This window comes from Typopeltis vanoorti, chromosome 21 (genome assembly GCF_054136105.1).
Source record: "Typopeltis vanoorti isolate ZY-2024b chromosome 21, IOZ_Tvanoo_1.0, whole genome shotgun sequence".
Lineage (NCBI taxonomy): Eukaryota > Metazoa > Arthropoda > Arachnida > Uropygi > Thelyphonidae > Typopeltis > Typopeltis vanoorti.
Genome location: NC_143569.1, coordinates 29777596 through 29797959, shown reverse-complemented (window position 1 = coordinate 29797959; position 20364 = coordinate 29777596). Strand labels below are relative to the sequence as shown.

The following is a 20364-nucleotide window of genomic DNA, read 5'->3' as shown; positions in this document are numbered from 1 at the left end:
AGCAATAAACGGAAAATGTAAAATAACTTTTTCACCTCCAAGTCAACATATGGCATAGCTGCTCTTTTAAACTCCAGCAACAAGTTCTTCAGTCATTGGTTGCAGTTTTGATAGCTGACTGTCCTAGTTTTATCATCAAAAAACTAACTTCAACATTTTTGTAGTATGATGTTTACTTTGGCACACAGCAAGACATGAATACTTAGTGGAGTTCATGTCATGGCACTCCACATAATTAATGTGTCCTAGTGAGAGATGGAATATTGTAATATTCATTCCATTTAGATTCTGAGGCAAAAAAGATGAAACTAAAATCTTCATACATGAAATAAACTAAAAACAAATTTTTAAATTGTCAAGAATTTTTAGCTAATGTTCACTTACTTGTTTCTTTCTGCATGACACAGACATAATACCACTACTAGAACAAGTGTCACTACTACAACAGGTGGAACTACCCATGGTATGGATATAATGGATGCCACAACAAACATGATGAAATTTATTGAAAATATTCAGATGGAACTACATTATTTTCCTGAACCCTTTGTGAGATGCACTGAAAAGTACAATACAATAATTGGTAAAAAGCTTACATTAAGGTTATGCTGGCTAATTTATATGTCAAAAGATTTAGTGGATAATTAAAATACTTTGGTTAGCTCACAAAAATAAGCCACTTTTATACACTTATTAGCTTATATTCTTGTAAGCTCTCCGGTAATTTTGAAACTTTCAAGTTTCAAAATTTATGAAAGTAGGGAGGAAGTATTTATGAATTCCTCCCTATTAATAAGCTTACTACTACTTCCAAATATCCAAACTGAGCAACTTTCATCACAAATATGCTGGCTGTCCTAATGACCTGTGGAAGTGTCTGATGACTATGAGTGAGAGAAACTGGAAAAACAAAACTCAGCTTTTTTTAAATTTCAATTCTTTTAAAATGGGGAGAGATGAAGAATGAATGAGATCAGTAATTTTTATCCAGCTATATACACTGAAGCTCTAGGTAAAGTATAATCTTGGATTTTGCTGTTGCTCGATGCAATCTATTGATTGGCAGAAATTAATCAGAAATTAAGTGATTTATGAATCACTATCCTATACAATATTTTGAGTAAAATAACATTGTTCATTTCATGAATTTTTATCTCTGTTGATTTATATAATCATTGAAGTTTTCAACAAATTATGTAGCACTTATTAGACTTATTTTGTTCATCTATCCATCCACATAAATTTCATTCCTCAGCTCTAGCCAGATAGACAGACTTTATAGAAATTCAATATTTGGGATCTTTGCTAAAGTGAAATAAGCAGTCTTCATTTTTTTTGTTTTAATTCTAAAAATCAGACCATTATTAATGGAAAAATGATTTCCGATTGCAAACTCTTTTTCTAGTCAAATTTTAAATGATGTTTGCCATTCAGGATCTATTAAAATTTGCTACAATCACAGTTTTAGTTAAATTTGCCATTTTTGTTAGCAGATTAGCAAAATAACTCAAAACTAAACTGTCTACAAACTAAATAGCAAAAAAGATACATTTTTTAGATGTATTACAAATGCATTAAGATAGTAATTGGAGATGTCATTCATTATCACAGTAACTCTAACTTAGATGTTTCATGTACACCTAAAATTTTATATCCTTTCAAATCATTTTACCACTAAAAATAGTGCAACTAAAAAAAAAAAGATAAATTGAAAATGATAGTCACTAACAGAAAATGAATGATTAGCAAAGTAAGTGTCTGAAAAGGATACAGAAAAAGAGATCCAAACCAGGAATACCAAAATGGGTTGATATATTTGGGCACAATTAGCTGATATGGCAAATTAAATATGAAACTAATGGAATAAGTAAGGCCGTTATAATGGGAAATGAATAAATTTATGTAGAACAAGAGAAATCAGTCAATCAGGATAGCAATATATAAGATAGCATTCAAACAAGTTCAACATATTTCAACAATATTTAGCCAGGCTGGCTGGCTGAGTGGTTAGCATATCCATTCTCCAACCAACAGGTTCAAATCCTGCTGTGGACATGGATGTTTGTGATTTCCTTGAAGCAGGAAATGAATTTCATCACCCAATTTGAGACCACCACCACCCTGCTAAATGGAGACCTGAAGTGGCTTGAAAAATTTCCATTCTTGTCTCTAGAGCAGGATTTCCAGACTATGTAAAAAATAAATAAATAAATAGAAAAAAATTATACAATTAATTTCTTAAAAAATCTTGGTTCACTCCCAGTACTAATATACTACAGGCTTACAACCTTTTGTGAGTGGGAATTGCATTAAAATAAATAAATAATATAGACTGGAGAGGCAGGCAAGAAACAGCTGATCACAGTGGAGATCAGATAAGAGTTCTGAGGAAAATGAGTGGACAAGCATATAGCATCCATGGCAAAACCATATTAAAAATAAGTGGTAGTGAAGTACATATCATTAATAATCAAGAATGCATAAGCAAAATAATCAAAAATGGTATGATTTGTTTAAAGATAATGGGAGATGAAAGGCTAACCAAAAGGTTTAAGGCTAACATGTCAGGAAAAAAAAAAAGATCCAGATAAAGACCAAGAGATAAGATTAAGCTTATAAAATCATGTTTTAATTGTGCTACTGTCATAGTATCTGGCACATTACTTTAACCACCCAGATTACTCAATGTGATATGTTTCCAGACTTTCACAAATGAGATTGACAAAGTCTGATCAAAACCAAAATTAAGAAGACTTAACACACCTGAGTAGAGATCCTAAATATCCAAATTTCAATCAAATTCAATCAACTAGAAGTGAGTAATAATACACATCTGGATTTTAAAAAAATGACTACTATCAATAGGTGCTATGTATTTTGCAAACCGCATATAAGTGTTGAAAAGTTCCACTGCTGTTAATAAATGACATCGGGATACCATATTTTGTATAATGTTTTTCAAAAAGGCAGTTTATGGTTTTCTCAAATAATTTCCAAGCTTGTTTTTCTTTTCGCTTTCAAAAGAAGCACAGTTCTTGATATTATTATTATTCTAAGACCCTCAGGAAGTCAAAGACTCATATGAATCCATTCAAAGGCAAATAAAACAGTAATTGTAATAAATAAAATGAAATCAATTTACAGAATTGCAACTGCACTTAAAACAAACATCGACAAAATTCATACTCTCATTTTATGACTGATGGCAAAATTTTAAACTTTAATTTAAAAACCAGAACTTAATGGCCTCTGCTCACAATTAGCAGATGAAGGAACGAAAAATTACCACTAACTTTAAAAACTGACCCCTAATTTTCCCTCTGTGGGTTTGGCATTTAAGATTTATGATTTTCTCCAGTTTGTATATTCTTCACTGCTAATAAAACAAATTTAGACAGAGAAAAATATGTATTCTCCATATAAACATGCCATCTGATTTTTCTAAAATGCTTAAAACTTCACTCACTCAGCTCTGAAACACAATCTCTCATGTAAGTGGATTAATATCTACTATGTATAAATGTTAGAAATAAAAAGAAAATCAAAAACTCACTGTTTACAATACTGACCAATGTCAATGAATACAAAGCTAGAATGCATTTATGTTAAACCAAAGACACCTACTTTAATTAATCCTTCAGGAATTTTTATTAAACCACTACTTTGTTATAAGTAATGAAAAACACTTAAAATGTAGAATGCTACATCATAACTTATTAATACAATCAGCAAAAATAAACTCCATTTTTATTCCTTTTGTGTTTTCAGTTGCACTTAAGCAACTTTTTTACAATGAAACTGGGTTAGCATATCACATTTTTCTATGTAGAAGGAGAGAAGAAAGATTGAAGAAGAAATGACTCACTACTAAAACATGGCAAATGCAACTAATTGTCTCCAATTAGAATCATTTAGTCAAGGAGTGCATTATACTACATTATGTTTTATGTGCATTATGCTACACATTATGCTCTTCTCTCATCAGAAAATAAGGAAATGAGCCTTTAAATGCTGTAAAGAATTCTTTAATATTATTAATACAGATGGCAAAACTAACACAGAATTCCTGCACGAAAACATTAAAAAGGACAAACTTATTATACAAGACATGTTTTTATACTGTTGATAATGGAAAATATTTCAGGGTGTTTATGATAAAAAATATTAATCTGAAATTTAAAAAAATATATTTAAAATAAAATTGCTTTCATTTTAAAACAAACTGTGGTATATCACAGCAATAAGGGTAAATATTTACCTTCTTGCAGTATGGGATGGTGCGTAATACAAGATTGTTTTGGAAATTAACATTGTGAAATTACACTTCTGTAACAACGAAATGCAAATTTTTATTTAAAATGAAATAGCCAATGGCAGTTTGTACTCCATTAATGTGATAATTTAGAAGATGGTCAATTTAGAGTATAAACTGAATATATTAAGTTGCTGATGTGTGGCCAGATACCATGTCATTTATCATACACCTTGACTGGTTTATAATGTTATAGGTAATGCACTTTGAAAAGAAAGGATTACATACTTTGTATCCTAATGATGGTATACTAGATTACAGGAAATTGATTAGGCTAGGGACCTAGGTGTGATGGTGGATACATTTGAAATTCAAAGGATATATTGGAAGGTTAATATCCCTCTTCATAATACTATGATTTGGCCACATGTTGACTATTGTGCATAGATTTGGTAACCTGCATATCTAGAGGACTGAGAAGTGGTGGAGAAGATTCAGAAACGAGTGATCAAGTTCATGACAAGCCTGTAGAATGTTCCCTATAAGGATAAACCAAAGGTGTGGGTTGCAGAGTTTAGTTAACAGGCAGAGAAGAGAGGATATGACAGAATCTTATATAAGTTACTAAAAGGATTTCATAAGATTGACCCAGAAGAAATTTTTCAATACATGGGGAGTAGAGGAGAAAACAAGGGGTCACACTTGAAAGTTGTCTAAGAGTGTGGTGAATGAGTGGAATAGATTGCCAGAGGTGGTTGCGAGTGTCCCAACAGTGAATAAGAGGGGGTATGTATGATTAGGTATTGTGTTAATGAATAATACAGTTCTCCCAATGAGTCTTTTGACTCCATGGTGTACCCATATAAATAATAATGTTATCAGCTTGTATTTCTGCAAAGGCTTGGATATTTTCAGAAGCTCTTTTCAAATAAGTGTGGTTATAATTTGAAATCAGAAGTAGGCCCTGGAAACAAGTACCCTTAATTATGGATGGTTTATCTGACTATATCTTGTTTATCACCAGCTTGGTTGGCTCAGTAGATAGAGAGCACCACACTCCAACCTCCAGGATTATGGGTTAAAATCCTGGTGCAGGCAAGGATGTGTGCAAATGACTTTTGGTGGCAGATGAATTTCACTGTCCAGTGAGAGACCATCCTGCTTACTGAAAGTTTTAAGGGGCCTGAAAATATATGTTTGGTTTTTAAAAGTCTATATATAATTTCTTAGTCCACCCACACTACTGCAAAATATGTTAACCTTTTGTGGAAAAGATTCATAAAAATAAAATTTAAAAAAAAAAGCCTCTACTGACAAAAGTGTCTAATGCTTTCTGTTCTAAATACTGTAAAGTTAACAGTTATTGTTCTGATGGAACTAACTTAGTGCAGCAGCAAATTTTCCATCAGACATCAGAAGCAAACCCTAAGTTCTATCCTTAACAGCAAACAATAACATTGATAAAATGTTCTTTAATGATCTCTCCTGTTCTTTAATGATCTCTCCTGACAAGAAAAATCAATCTTAAACAGAATAAATATTTATACTGTAAAGAATTGGGCAAATAAGGTAAGTGCAAAATGGATAAACAGTGAAATAAAAAGTTAATATGGAGGAGAATATAAGATAACAGGCAATGAGTAGATGTATAACAATGGAGTATATTCTCTTGTGTAGCACTTTGTAAAGAACAGGTCAGGTGGAAAACCTATGGAAGGCACATAAATTTTTAGGCACGAATCCACCTTTAGTTGTAACCTGCACATGCCCCTTCTCTCTTCCAATCATTTAGTGATATCACACCATTTAGTAAATACTTAGGTGGGAGATGAATTTTGTTGTCCAGTGTGAGACCACCATCCTGCTTACTGGGGGCCTGAAGTGGCTTGCAAAAGTTCCAGGTTTGGTCTCTAAAGTAGGGTTTTCTGGACTTTGTAAAAAATAAATAAATAGATAAAAAACAGAAAAAAAATCCTTAGCCCACCTATGGTACAAAATGTACTATAGATCTGCAAATATTTTTTGTGAGTGTGAGCAAGATAAAAAAATTAAAAAAAAAATAGCTATATTCATGTAGTGATTTGTTTGAAGTCGGTGCTGAGATATATTGATAAAGCTGTATCAAAATTGTCTGATACTTTTTTATGTAGGTTTCATTTTAATACCTTTATTAAAGCACCCTTGAAATAACATTTTATTTCATTTTTTATGCCTATGTAAAGTAAAATGTACATAAGAAAAATAATAATATATTGTGCAAACTTCTGAGAGACAGATAAATGTAATTTTTTAAAAGATTTAGTAAAAAATTTGCCGCCCCTGGGAACTGGTCTTGCTTTAGCTTGCAGTTTATGAAAAAGTGATGATGAATCTGCTAAGATAACAGGAATTCTTCCTCTTACTTATTCTGGAGGGTATAAATTTGCTTGTGCCTGCAGTTAGGCCTACTTTGGACAAACTGGTAGAATAGTCAACATTTGCCTTGCAGAACATGAAAATTAAATCCGATCATCTTTATGGCAAGTTGGGACTAGCAGACCACACTGTAGATTAAATCTTCACATAGGATTAAATGGAAGAAGATATCGGTTTTACACAGAAGTCACTATAGGTCCAAAAGACTATTGGATCTATCATCAGATGCTATGAAGCATTCCTCCACCTCAACAAGTGTGGTTGTATTAATTTGCCAAAGATCTGTGAGACAGTCATTATGAGATCAGATAGCCTGACTTCTCTAACTTTATGGTTAACTAGCCCACAGAGGGTACCTCGGCAAGACATTAGTTCTATGTTAGTTACAAATGGAATTGTCTCTAATGCTTTAGTGTAGTGCTTGTCACAGTTATAATTTGTGCTCTGATTATTCTGAGTAGAAAACCAGTGAAATATTAGTAAGCTCAATAAATTAATTTATCTTTTCATCTCTTGGTGCTGTTTATACTGTGAAGCACTAATATGAATAATCAACAACACCTAAGGCCTTTCGAAACATAAAAGATTTCTTTTGGAAGATGGTATCTGGCATGACCAATCCTGTGAAGTTGCATGTAGATAATCATTGCCCCAACACTTTTATAGCTATTATAAAAGGATTGGCTGTTTTGGCAGGCATCAGTGATTTGAAAGAAATATGCAATGAGAGAAGTTATGAAAGTGCTGAAAAAAGCAAAAAAAGAACAGTGAAAAAGTATAGTGCAAATTTGGAGCCACAGATAATAGGATGAGAATGAGCTGAGAAGAAGGATTATGATTTTTTTATTTTCTTTTTTTTTTTTATGTGGCTCCCATTCATGAAAGGTTGTTTATGAATCTATAGTACATTTGTACCATGTATGGGTGAAGAATTAACACATGCATCTACAGATATAGGACACCCACCGGTAGGCATATGGCTAACCACCTTATCCTCGATACGGTATCGGTTAAATGTAAAAAAATCCTCTGGGATTTTTCAATGAAATTTATATTACAACATTTGAACTTGTTTCTCTGTGCTTATTCATTCCATTAAATCTAACAATGAGACCACGCCGTTAGCCAAGTGGTTACGTGCTCTGCAACCATTTGTAGCGATCTTTCCAGTTAATTAAAGAATCTGCAAAGTGGTTATGGTAATTTTCCAGATTTTTGGCATGTGGTTCATTTTGTAATTCTAAATTAAAAATAGGGATGAAAACAGTCCTATACAGTAGTTTGGTTGTAACATAGATGTTCATCATTGAAGACTCATTTTCTCTAATGTCCAAAAGCTGCAATAGTACATTCCATATGCCACTGAATTTCAGCATTTGATAAGAAATGAATGCCAAGACAAGGGATATTCTTCAAGTTCCAAAGTTAAGGCTTGAATATTCAGGCTTATGTGGTAGATGAAACAGATTATTAGATTTTTCTAATTCTTCTTTGGCACTGCAGCCTCATGTAGGGCCTTGGCCTCACATTTTTGGGTTTCTTAACTCACTATGAGGTGGGGTCGTTACCCCTATGCTCAACCATGTGTAATTGTCTGTGAAGCATTGTGTTCTTAAGAACAGTTTGCCTGCTTTGCAAGAGGAAAAACCTCAGATAAACTGGGATGAAAAACCCTGCAATCCACGCCCAAGACCGGCTAACTTGGCTATGCCTGAGAAAGATCCTTAGCTCCTCACGTTAGCGACGAGAATTGAACGCAGGACACTCCTTTCCCAGGAAAATGGTTGCGGACCGCGTAACCACTCGCTAACAGCACGATCCCATTATTAGATTTAATGGAATGAGTACAGCACAGAGAAACAAGTTCAAATGTTGTAATATAAATTTCATTGAAAAATCACAGAGGATTTTTCTACATTTAACTGATACCATATCGAGGATAAGGTGGTTAGCCCTATGCCTACAAGTGTGTCCTGTATCTGTAGATACATGTGTCAATTCTTCACCCACACATGGTAAATGCACTATAGATTCACAAACAACCTTTCATGGATGGGAGCCACATAAAAAAAAGAATCATAATCCTTCTTCTCAGCTCATTCTCATCCTATTATCTGTGGCAGCAGATTTGCACTCTAGTTTTCAGCACTTTCATATCTTCTCTCATTGCTATTTCTTTCAAATCACTGATGCCTGCCAAAACAATCAATCCTTTTACTTCCATACTCTCTTCCTTACTGTACTGATTGCAGTTTTGGGAAGTTTAACACTACCATATTAATTAAAATGAGACTGATTTTTAAATATGCTGGTGATTCTAAGAAAAGTCTTTCAAGTTTATATTTATTATTTGGTAACCTCCATGAGTCAACAGACCCACTCAATCAGCATCATGTCTATCATACTGAGATTTTAAGTTATTTACACTACTTGCACTCACAACACACTCAGGCAATGCATTCCACTCATAATTCCCACATAAAAAAAATCTACTCCTCACATCTTTCTTCACCACATCTTTATACAACTTCCAGAGATGGCTTTTCATTCTCACCTTATCATCTACTCTTTTTTATAATTCCTTTTCTATTTATCCGATAGAATCCCTTACCTAACTTGAAGGTCTCTATCATACTCCTCTTTTCCTCCTATCCACCAATCTCTATAATCCACATTCTCTCAAATGCTCTTCATAACCAAAACTCCAGAGTCCTGATATCACTTTGGTTATTCATCATTGGACCCCTCTAGTATTTCCACATCACTACGAAAACTAAGTGACCAAGATATCAGAGAGTGGTCTATTCAGGAGTAGAGTCCAAAAGACGACTTGTGACTAGTGGTGTGCCACAGGGTTCTGTTCTCGGACCACTACTTTTCAATTTGTTCATTAACGATATTGGAAAGGATCTGAGAGGAAGTGTTCACTTGTTTGCTGATGATGCAAAGTTGGATAGAGCAATAGTGAGTGCACAGGATGTCAAAATTTTGCAAGATGATTTGGATAGTTTGTAGGACTGGGCTAAGGAAAATGGATGCCAATTTAATGTGGCAAAGTGTAAGGTTATACATTTTGGAGTGAAAAGGATCTGAGAGGAAGTGTTCACTTGTTTGCTGATGATGCAAAGTTGGATAGAGCAATAGTGAGTGCACAGGATGTCAAAATTTTGCAAGATATTTGGATAGTTTGGAGGACTGGGCTAAGGAAAATGGATGCTGATTTAATGTGGCAAAGTGTAAGGTTATGCATTTTGGAGTGAAAAGATTAGCAGCAGTATATCACACTGGTGGAACCGTACTCCAGGAGATTGATGAGGCCAGGGATTTGGGAGTGTTGGTGGATAGGGAATTGAAGTTTAGGGGACACATCGCAAAAGTGGCTAAATCAGCTCATTAAATCACTTGGTTGCTGAAAAATACTTTAACAAGCAGAGACAAACAAGTTGTTGTTCCTCTGTATCGAGCCCTGATAAGACCCCATCTAGACTACTGTGCCCAGATATGGGCGCCAGGGTTTCTTCTTGATGGGGGAGGAGGTGGAGAGGATCCAGAGACGAGTGACCAAGATGAGAGCAGGTCTATGGAATGAATCTTATGAGAACAGGTTGAAGATTTGTGGGTTGCAAAAATTGGTTGACAGGCGGAAAAGGGGTGATATGATTGAGACATTCAAATTACTGAAGGGTTTCTATAAGATTAATTCAGAAGATATTTTTGAGAATAGGAGTGGTGGTGGGAGGACTAGGGGCCATACATGGAAGTTGGACAAGAATGTGGTTAGCAAGGGTATTAGAGCTAGGTTTTTTACTTGGAGAGTGGTGAATGAGTGGAATAAGCTGCCAGAGTCTGTTGTGGGTGCTATGACTGTGAATGAGTTCAAGGCAATGATAGATACTGCGTGAATGTCGAATAGTTGTTCTTGACATGATGTTAAAACCTCCCTCAATGAGTCTGTCGACTCCTTGGAGTTACTCAAAATAATAATAATAATAATAAAAATCTGAGCACTACAAATCCAATTCAGACAACATAGTCCTTATGTGGTCTGACTAATGCTTTATATAGAGGCACCACTATCTCCTTATCTCTACATACTGATGTAGAGATAAGGAGATCCCAAATCTCATCCACTTCCTGAAGTACAACTCCACCAATACAGTATGTAGCCTTATATCTCTGTATCCTAAAAGTGTAACACCTTGCATTTATTAATATTAAAACTACAATCCCACTCATTTGTCCAAGCAAAAAATCTATTCAAATCTTCCAGTAGAGAATTAACATCAGTACTACTCCTGATAATTCTACCAAACTCTGCATCATCATCGGCAAACATTTGAAGATTCCCAATCAATCCACATGAAATATCATTAACAAATAAGTTAAACAGTAGTGCCCTAGAAACAAACCCTAATGGAAAGCCACTGGTCACCGTCCTTTTTTAAGACACTACTCCATCATACACAACTTGCTGGAATCTTTCAGAAAACCAATCTTCAATCCATCTAACCAATCTGCTATCTAATTGCATCATTTGCAGCTTATATATACTAAACTGTCATCTATCAAATGCCTTGCCAAGTCAAAAAAAAAAAAAAAGAAAAAAAGAAATCATTGTATATGAATCTCTCTTATCTAACACATTCGTCATCTTATCATAAAACATAAGCAGATTGCTAAAACAAGACCTGCCCTGCCCTTCACAAGAACCGAACATCATAGAGAATTGTATGTTGAACAACCTCATTCCAACCTGTATTTTAACAAATTTTTACCAACACTTTGATCACAACTGCAGATATACAGACTGGTCTATAATTGGAAACAACTGTTCTCAAACCATGCTTGCAGAGAGGTATTATTTTGCCTTTCTTCCATTCTTTAGTAACCATTCCCACTAAAAGACTTTCATTAAATAACCAGGTCATAGACATGACTAACTCTTTTGCACATTCTTCAAAAATACGTGGTGATATGTCATCTATTCCCACATTCCAACATCTAACCTGAGCAACACTTGATACACCTCTGATTCTTTCACCTTAATTCTCCTAATCCTTGCCTCCCTTCTACATATTACACAGTGTCATTCACACCACTATGATATACACTGATTAAGTGTTCATTAAATAATTACACTATATCATTCCCTATGGCTACTCTGCTACCATAAGTATCCACCAGTGTCAACCTGCCATAATTATTATTTCTGAAGCTTGCCACATTGCAGAAAAATTCCCTTAGATTAGGTTCGACCTGACTGGCCAATCTCCTCTCGTATTCTACATTTTTTTTTAACCATGCTTGTTATATTCTTCATGCATCTGTTCACTACAAACTGCCTTGTATTTCATAACTTATTTTGTAACAATGCTTGTTTGATTTCACTGTTCATCTCACTCTTATTTATCAACTTAATGCTTGATATGCATTTATGCACTGCTTTTGTTAGATATTGCCTTATCATTTCCCATACAGTGTCAACATCTTTTCTACACAATTCATCAACCTAATGTACTCAAGCTAGTTGATCAGAGCTTCTGATAATCACCCACCTTATAGTTCTACATGTAGGCTTTCTTGATAACTTTTCCCTGTTTGACTTTCCAAACCAATACCTCATGATCACTTTATCCTGTAGTTATCCTGCAGAAACTCAGCAAATTCGCTCTCCTTGTTATTATACACTATTTCTTCTTTCCAACCCACATTCCTATAATTAAAATCTCCCATTAAGATCATCTTCCTTTTACTTGCTCAACTAATTTGTCGAAACATTTCACAATCAGTACTCTCCGCATCCTCCGGCCTATAAGAGCATCCTTTTGGATATGCTAGAGTAATCCCTCGATTAGTGCGCCCCCCCCCCCCATTAGTGCGTTTTCGATTAGTGTGCCTCTAAAATTCGATTAGTGCACCTATATACATCTTAAAAATAAATGTTACAGATTTTAAAAATTTTCTATCTATAGATTTTTATGGCTAACTATTTTAAAAAATCATTCACCAGAATGAAATAATTTAGTTACTCATTTAAAACATTTTACAAAGTTATTTTTAATGGCATACTACACTACTTCTATGTACACTATGTATACTATGTTCCAAATTTTTACTGACAAAATTTGTCATCTGCTATAGTATGCCCACAGATTTGAGTCCCTTCAACACTTCTGCGCATGCCACAAAAGGAGAATCCATTCTGATAATAGGGTAATCAATCCGTCTTCTGGGATGAGTTGTTTATTATTACATGTCGGAAAATTAACTTTTCTTTTATGATCATTGTAGTTTTTAAAGTGGTAACTATTTTGCTTGTATAACAGTTGGGAAATTTTATCTATAAAGCACATGATTTTGTGTGTTGGCGACCAATTCGTACATCCTTCATTTCTTTCTCCCCTTCAATGATAACGTTCAAGAGTTAATTAAATCTCATTCTGAAGAATTGAGTGATTCCGACCAGCTAAATTTAGATGCACAGCGGGAAGATCCAACCAAAGAATATGAAGAAAATTTAACCACTGATAGTCAGCCAAAAAAAAAAAAACCCAGGGGCTCCCATCTTGGGAGTACGTGGTTAGTGGCCACGGGGTCCCGAGCTGAGCCTGACATTGCTTCCACTTACTTGTGTCAGGTTCCTTCTATATTCTTTCCTATATGGCCTCACTTGGTTGAATCTTGCTTACTTCGACCCCGAGAGTATTAGAGTACTCTAGGCCCAAGGATGTTTCTCCTTTTCCCAACTTCTACTCTAGTTGGTAGAGGGCAGCAGCTCTACTAGTACTTGATGAAGCACTGCAGTGGAGGAGGTAATGGGAAACCACTCCACTGATATCCCTAGAAAATTTTAACAGCAATGAATAGAACTTATAAGGAGGCAGCTACCAGCCCGGCAAACCAAGGTGGTGTCTCTTGGCACAGAGAGGAAAAGAAGGTGCACATTGGAATAGATACAATATCGGGAAATAAGGACGCTTCAAGGGCTGATGTTCTTCCCGATCAAACCTCTAAAAGCGACTTAAAACAAGCTATAAATAAACTGAAAACAAAAGATCGTTTCATTTTCAGTTGCAATCAAAATTGCAACATGGAATGTGAGAACAATGAACAGATGTGAAAAATTAGAAAATCTCAAATGAGAAATGGATAAAGGAAAAATTGATATCATAGGGCTCTGTGAAGTCAAATGGGAAGGAATAGGTGATTTCTATAGTGACGAAGTAAGAGTAATTTACTCAGGCAGAGATAAAAAGGAAAAAGGAGTTGCATTAATTTTTAATAAAAGAACAGCAAAGAGTATCATTAGCATAAACTGTCTGAACGACAGGTTTATGGTGGTAAAATTGAAGGCTGAACCAGTGGACATAACAATAATGCAAGTATATATGCCAACAAGTAACCATTCAGATGAGGAACTAGAGGAAATGTATGAACAATTACAAGAACTAATTAAAGAAGAAAAAAGAAAACACTATATGATTATAATGGGAGATTGGAATGGAGTTGTAGGAGAAGAAGAGGATGGGGGTGTAGTAGGAAGATATGGACTAGGTAATAGAAATTAGAAAGGGGAAAGGTTAGTGGAATTCTGTAAAGAAAATAAGCTAATAATTACAAATACTTGGTTTAAAAAAATCTAAGAAAAGACTATACACATGGAAAAAACCAGGAGATACTGAAAAGTATCAAATTGATTACATTATAAGAAAGCAAAGATAGAAGAATAGTGTAAAAAATGCATGCACATATCCTGGAGCTGATATTTATTCTGAGCACAACCTACTATTCATAGAAATAAATGTGAAACTAAAGAAAATAAAAGAAGCTATGAAAAGGAAAAAATGGAACTTAGAGAAATTAAAAAATACCAAGGAATTTGGAAATAGATTGGAGAAAGAATTAGAGGAAACAAGTTTTGTCAAAACTGAAGATCCAGAAAAGAAATGGGAACAAGTTAAAGAGAAAATAAAGAAGATTGCAGAAAAAGAAATTGGATATGTAAGAGCTAAAAGAATAAAAAAACCTTGGATAACTAATGAAATGATTTCTCTAATGGTAGAAAGAAGAAAATGGAAAAATAAAGACACCCCAGAAGGGAAAATACAATATAGAACCTTGAATGACAGATTGAGAAGGGAAACAGAAAGAAGTAGAGCAGACTGGCTTAAAAAACAATGTGAAGAAATGGAAAATTATGAGGGAAGGTATGAATCTTTTATATGAAAAAGCATTAATCACAAGAGAAATGGAATTCGAGCTAGAAGCATAGAAAATGAGAATGGAGAAATCATAACTTAAGAAGATAAAATCCTAATGAGATGGAAGGAACACATTGAAGATCTATATGACAAGGAAAATGAGGGTGGGGATCAGGAAATGTTTAGACAGTTGAGTTTGGCAAGCGCAACAAGAATGATTGTTATGGGAGATTTTTAACTACAGTAGTATAAACTGAGGAGAGGAAGATGCATGTAGCAATAAGGGAATGGAATTTCTAGAATTCTTGAGGGACAAATGTCTTAGGCAACGTGTAATAAAGGGAACAAGAGGTTCAAGAGTTTTAGATTTGGTTATAGCATCAGAAGAGTTGATAATAACCGAGATGACATCTCTCCCACCAGTTGGAGAGAGTGATCATATGGTTTTGACTTGGAAAATGAATAGACATGCAGGAGTATCAAAGAGATGAGAACGTATGTGGAATTATAAGGCAGGTGATTATAATAGTCTAAGACGTCAACTTGGGGAAGTTTCATTGAGGAAGGAATTGGAAGGCTGGGATATCATTAGTGTATGGGAAATTATGAAAGAATATTTGTTAGCAACAATGGTAAGTTGTATACCATGAGTGAACAAGAGGACACAATTTGGAGTAAAGTGGATGACAAACAATATTAAACAGGAATTGCATGTGAAAAAGAGGCCGTGGAAGAGATATAAGGAGACAGGAGAAGAGAAGATGCATGAAGAGTATAAGACACAGGCCAGAAGAGTGACTAGTATGGTAAGGAAGACGAAACTGGAATATGAGAGGAGATTAGCCCTAAGATCCAAAGAAAATTTTAGGGAATTTTTTAGCTATGTTGCCATAGGAAGAGAAATGACTATGGAAGAATGATATTGTGGATAAAAGTGGGAATAGAGTGACTGATGCAGCGGACATAGTAGAATTGTTCAATGAACACTTTACTGGAGTATTTCATCCTGGAGGAGTCAGTTTTAATGCTAGAGGGATAAGGCAGGTTCTTCACACGAGGAGAGTGTGTTTCAAATACTCTTGAAGTACTTTCAAGTACTCTGGAAGTCAGTAAAGCTGTGGGACTGGATGGTATTTCACCACGAGTTTTGAGAGAATGTGCTAGGGAACTGACAAAAGCCTTTGACACTGCCAGGTCAAAGTCTTTTCATTGAAAAGCCTTTGACCTGGCTTTTCAATAAAAGTCTGGCTGTTGGAAAGGTGCCCATGGAATGGAAGGAAGGTAAGATAGTGCCATTGCATAAGGGCAGTAGCAGACTGGAAGTGTCTAATTATAGACCAGTTTGTGTGTCATCAGTAGTTAGTAAGATCTTGGAGAAAGTAGTGAAGGACTGTATATAGCATTGGGCAAATGAGGGTCATGTTATCTGTGAGAGTCAACATGGATTTGTGAAGGGGCGCTCTTGTTTTAGCAATATGCTAGCCTTTTATAATAAAGTTACAAGAGCATTAGATGAGGGAAAGGCATATACTGCCATTTTCTTAGACTTAGCAAAAGGCATTTGACAGGGTGCCATATGATAAGCTAATATTTAAGTTGCAGCACATGGGTCTGGATGCCAGATTGGCAACTGTATTCAGGATTGGCTGTCCGATAGGTATCAGAGAGTTGTGTATGGTGGGACAGTTTCAAGGAAGCAGAGGGTTACAAGTGGGTCCCACAGGACTCAGTACTGGGACCTATATTGTTTAACCTTTATATCAATGACATTGTTAGTGGATTGCAAGGGGATATTCAGTTGTTTGCAGATGCAGCAGCCCTGCAAGAGGATATGAATAAGCTAGATAGATGGGCAAATGAATGGGTATGTCAGTTTAATGCAGCAAAATGTAAGGTCTTGAGGTTTGGGAAACATCGATGGGACACTGCATACTCTATGGAAGGAGTTATACTGGAGGAAGTAGGGGAGACAAGAGATTTGGGGTTGATGATTGATAGAAACCTGAAATTTAGGGGACATATTGCAAAGGTGGTGAAGGTAACACAGAGGATTGCTGCAATTATGAGAAGGACACTGACCTGCAGAGATAAAAGTTATCATTCCGTTGTATAAGACCCTGATCAGACCACACTTGGACTATTGTTCTCAGATTTGGTCCCCAGGATTTGAAGGGGATAAATTAACTGTGGAAAGGGGGCAAAGGCAGATAACAAAGATGTTTTTCAGGACTGTACAATGATAGTTATGAGGATCGGCTGAGGGAATGTGGACTGCAGAGTTTGGTGGATAGAAGAAGGAGAAGTGATATGATTGAGACTTTTAAACTGTTGAGAGGTGGTTACAGGGTTGACACTGGGGAGTTCTTTCGCTTGAACAGCAGGAAGGAGTGATGACAAGAGGCCATCCCTAGAAGTTACGAAAGGAAACTGTGAGCAAGAGGGTGAGGTGCATGGAGGGTGGTTGAACCATGGAATGCATTGCCTAATGGAGTGGTGAGAGTGAGAATGGTCAATGAGTTCAAAGAGTGGTATGATAGACTTTGTGTTTCTTAGTGGGGGGGGGACCTCCCCTCGATGAGTCTTGATAGACGTTGTGTTTCTTAGGAAGGACCTCCCACGATGAGTCTTTTGACTCCATGGAGGCCTGAATAATAATAATAATAAAAAATAGACCAAATGAGTTGCCATTAGAAGATATAAACAAGGTATATGAAGATGATCTAGGCCCAGAGATTTTGAAGACAGAAGTAGAAATAGCCATTAAGGAACTAAAATGTTGGAAGGCAGAAGGAATAGATGAAATACCTGCAGAATTCCTGAAACAACTTCAGAAGAAAGGAACTGAAGAAATTAACAAAATAATAAATTTAATTTATAACAAAGGAGAACTACCAAAATATTTTATGACCTTAATATTTATACCTATACCAAAGAAAAGTAATGCATTGAAAAATTAGAACAATAAGTCTCATTTCTCATACATCAAAAATACTTATGTGAATCTTAACACAAAGAATTGCATCTAAAGTGGAAGAATTTCTTGGAGAAGATCAGTTTGGTTTCAGGAAGGGTAGGGGAACAAGAGATGCATTGGACTGTTAAGAATAGTTAAGTGAAAGCAGTCTAGAAGTGAATAAAGAAGTTAAAATCTGTTATACAGATTTTGAGAAAGCTTTTGACTATGTAAAATTGGATAAGATGGTGGAAATAATGGAAAAGATTGGTATAGATTGGAAAGACAGAAGGCTAATTATCTCACTATATATGGGACAAACTGCCATGGTGAGAGACATATATGGTACAACAGAACCAGGTATCATTGGATGAGGAGTAAGACAAGGATGTTCTCTGTCACCAATTTTGTTCAACATGTATTCCGAAGCAATGTTAAAAGAAGCACTGGAGAATTCGGAAGAAGGAATAAAGATTGGAGGTAGACAGATATTTGCAATAAGATGTGAAACAGGACTACAACATCTGTTGAACAGATTACTGGAATCCAGATTATCAATTATGGAATGAAAATTAACATCAGAAAAACAAAGGTGATGAAAATAGCAAGGAAAGAGGCAAATATGGATTTCAAAATAAATGAGGAAAAATTGAATCAAGTAAAGACATTTAAATATCTAGGAAGTGTTATTAGCAGTGATGGAAGATGTAAATGTGACATAAAAGCAAGAATAGTGATGGGAAGAGATGCCTTTAATAGAAAATGGAATTATTCAGAAGTAAAATGGATAGAAACCTAAAGAAAAGAATAATCAAATGTTATATGTGGAGTGTTTCCCCTCTATGCATCTGAAACTTGGACATTGAAGAAAGAAATTAAGAATTTGGAAAGCTTTGAGATGTGGATTTGGAGAAGGATGGAAAAAATCAAATGGACAGATAAAATAACTAAAGAGGTCTTAAAAAGAGTAGAAGAAGAAGTCTGTTAAGGAGGATAAAAAGAAGCAAGAGAAACTGGATCGGACATATTCTGAGAGGGAATGGAATCATCAGAGATGCCATCGAAGGAAAAATAGATGGAAAAAGACCCAGAGGAAGAGTAAGGAAAACAATGCTAGATGACATGCTCAATGGAGACAGCTATACAACCTTGAAAGAGAAGGCTCAGAACAGAAGAGACTGGAAGGAAAGTTTCTGCTACTAAAAGAAGAACCTGCTAAATTGCAGAATACTAAAGAAGAAGACAGCCAAAAGAGATTTCACAGAAACAATTTGAAAATATTTTTCGTACAGTCGAAGTTTTTAAGCAGCAATGCTTAGAGGCTGACCTGATGAAGAGAGAAGCAGTAAAATTTGCAGAAGAGTAGAAGAGGCAATAGGGCCATACCGTCGGTTGTATGAAAAAAAAAAAGAGAAACAAAATGCCTGCCAAGCTATGTTAGCTCAATTCTTTGTTAAGAAGCAGAATAATAAATTTATATTGTGAATATGTTTTATTGTCTTTCAACTGCATGGTTTTCCTTTAACTAGGCTGTGAGAAATACCTTAATTCTTTTATAAAAAAATTAAGGTTCAAAAAACAAATTTGAGGAACGAATTATACTTTTTCCCATAGGTTATTATATTCGATTAGTGCATTTTCGATTAATGCGCCTGTTTTAAAGAATGCTTTAGGCACACTAATCGAGGGATTGCTGTATTCTATTGATCTCAATTTCAGCACACATTACTATTTTCTACTCTTGAAGGACACGATTCCTCTGCAACCAAAAACAATACTCCCCCCCCCTCTCTCCATCTTCTTATCCTTTCAGAAAATTCCATACATATCCTACCATTTCAAGTCCTAACATCATATCATCCGCCATCAACCAAGTCAACTGCCAATTATCTTTGGGCATACTGATTCAATTGACGCTACAAACTCAGCCCCTTTATTTCTGATTCTTCGTACATTAGTATACAAGCATAATAATTCTCCACCCTCTGAGGGCACCACATGAACATAATCATCCTTTACTCTTCTGTTATTTGCACCATCCCCATTTCTCTGATCTAGAATGTGATTTTATTTCATATTCTTTATCATCCCCAAAGTTTTGCACTGCAAAGACTGTAAAAAATCTTAAAACTATGAAAGATATTTCAACTTCTGGAATAAGTACTAGTGATAAACATTCAGAATACTCTTTCAAAATATCTTACAAGAAGAAGAAGGAGAAAAAAAATTTCTTGATGAAAACTAATTCATCTTAAGTTAAACCTGGGTTCTAAGGCACAAGTTTAGACCAAAAAAAAGCAAAGGATGTATGGAGCAATGGAATTAACTATGTGTGTGTATATCTGTAGGCAAAGGGATAAAGAAAGATGTTTTCAGAATGAACAGCAAAATGAAGCATCTTGTCAGTATCATAATATAAACATGTAGGCCAAGGAATGACAGACTCATGTTACTGATAGTAATATAAATGCCATCTGCTCCCTAATGTAATAAAAGGTTATGTTATGAAGATTAAGCACCTTTGTAGCGCAATTGGAAAAACG

The 20364-nt window shown here is 35.2% G+C and overlaps 1 protein-coding gene across 1 annotated transcript in view; it reads right to left on the bottom strand.

Annotated features, from left to right (window-relative positions):
- LOC150094691 (uncharacterized) overlaps positions 1–20364 on the bottom strand; it is a 326662-nt gene that overhangs the window by 132049 nt on the left and 174249 nt on the right. The window contains exon 2 of the mRNA XM_090411634.1: positions 385–559. Coding sequence (XP_090267760.1) covers positions 385–494 — 110 coding nt within the window. The 5' untranslated portion in view covers positions 495–559. The remainder of the gene's footprint in view (positions 1–384; positions 560–20364) is intronic.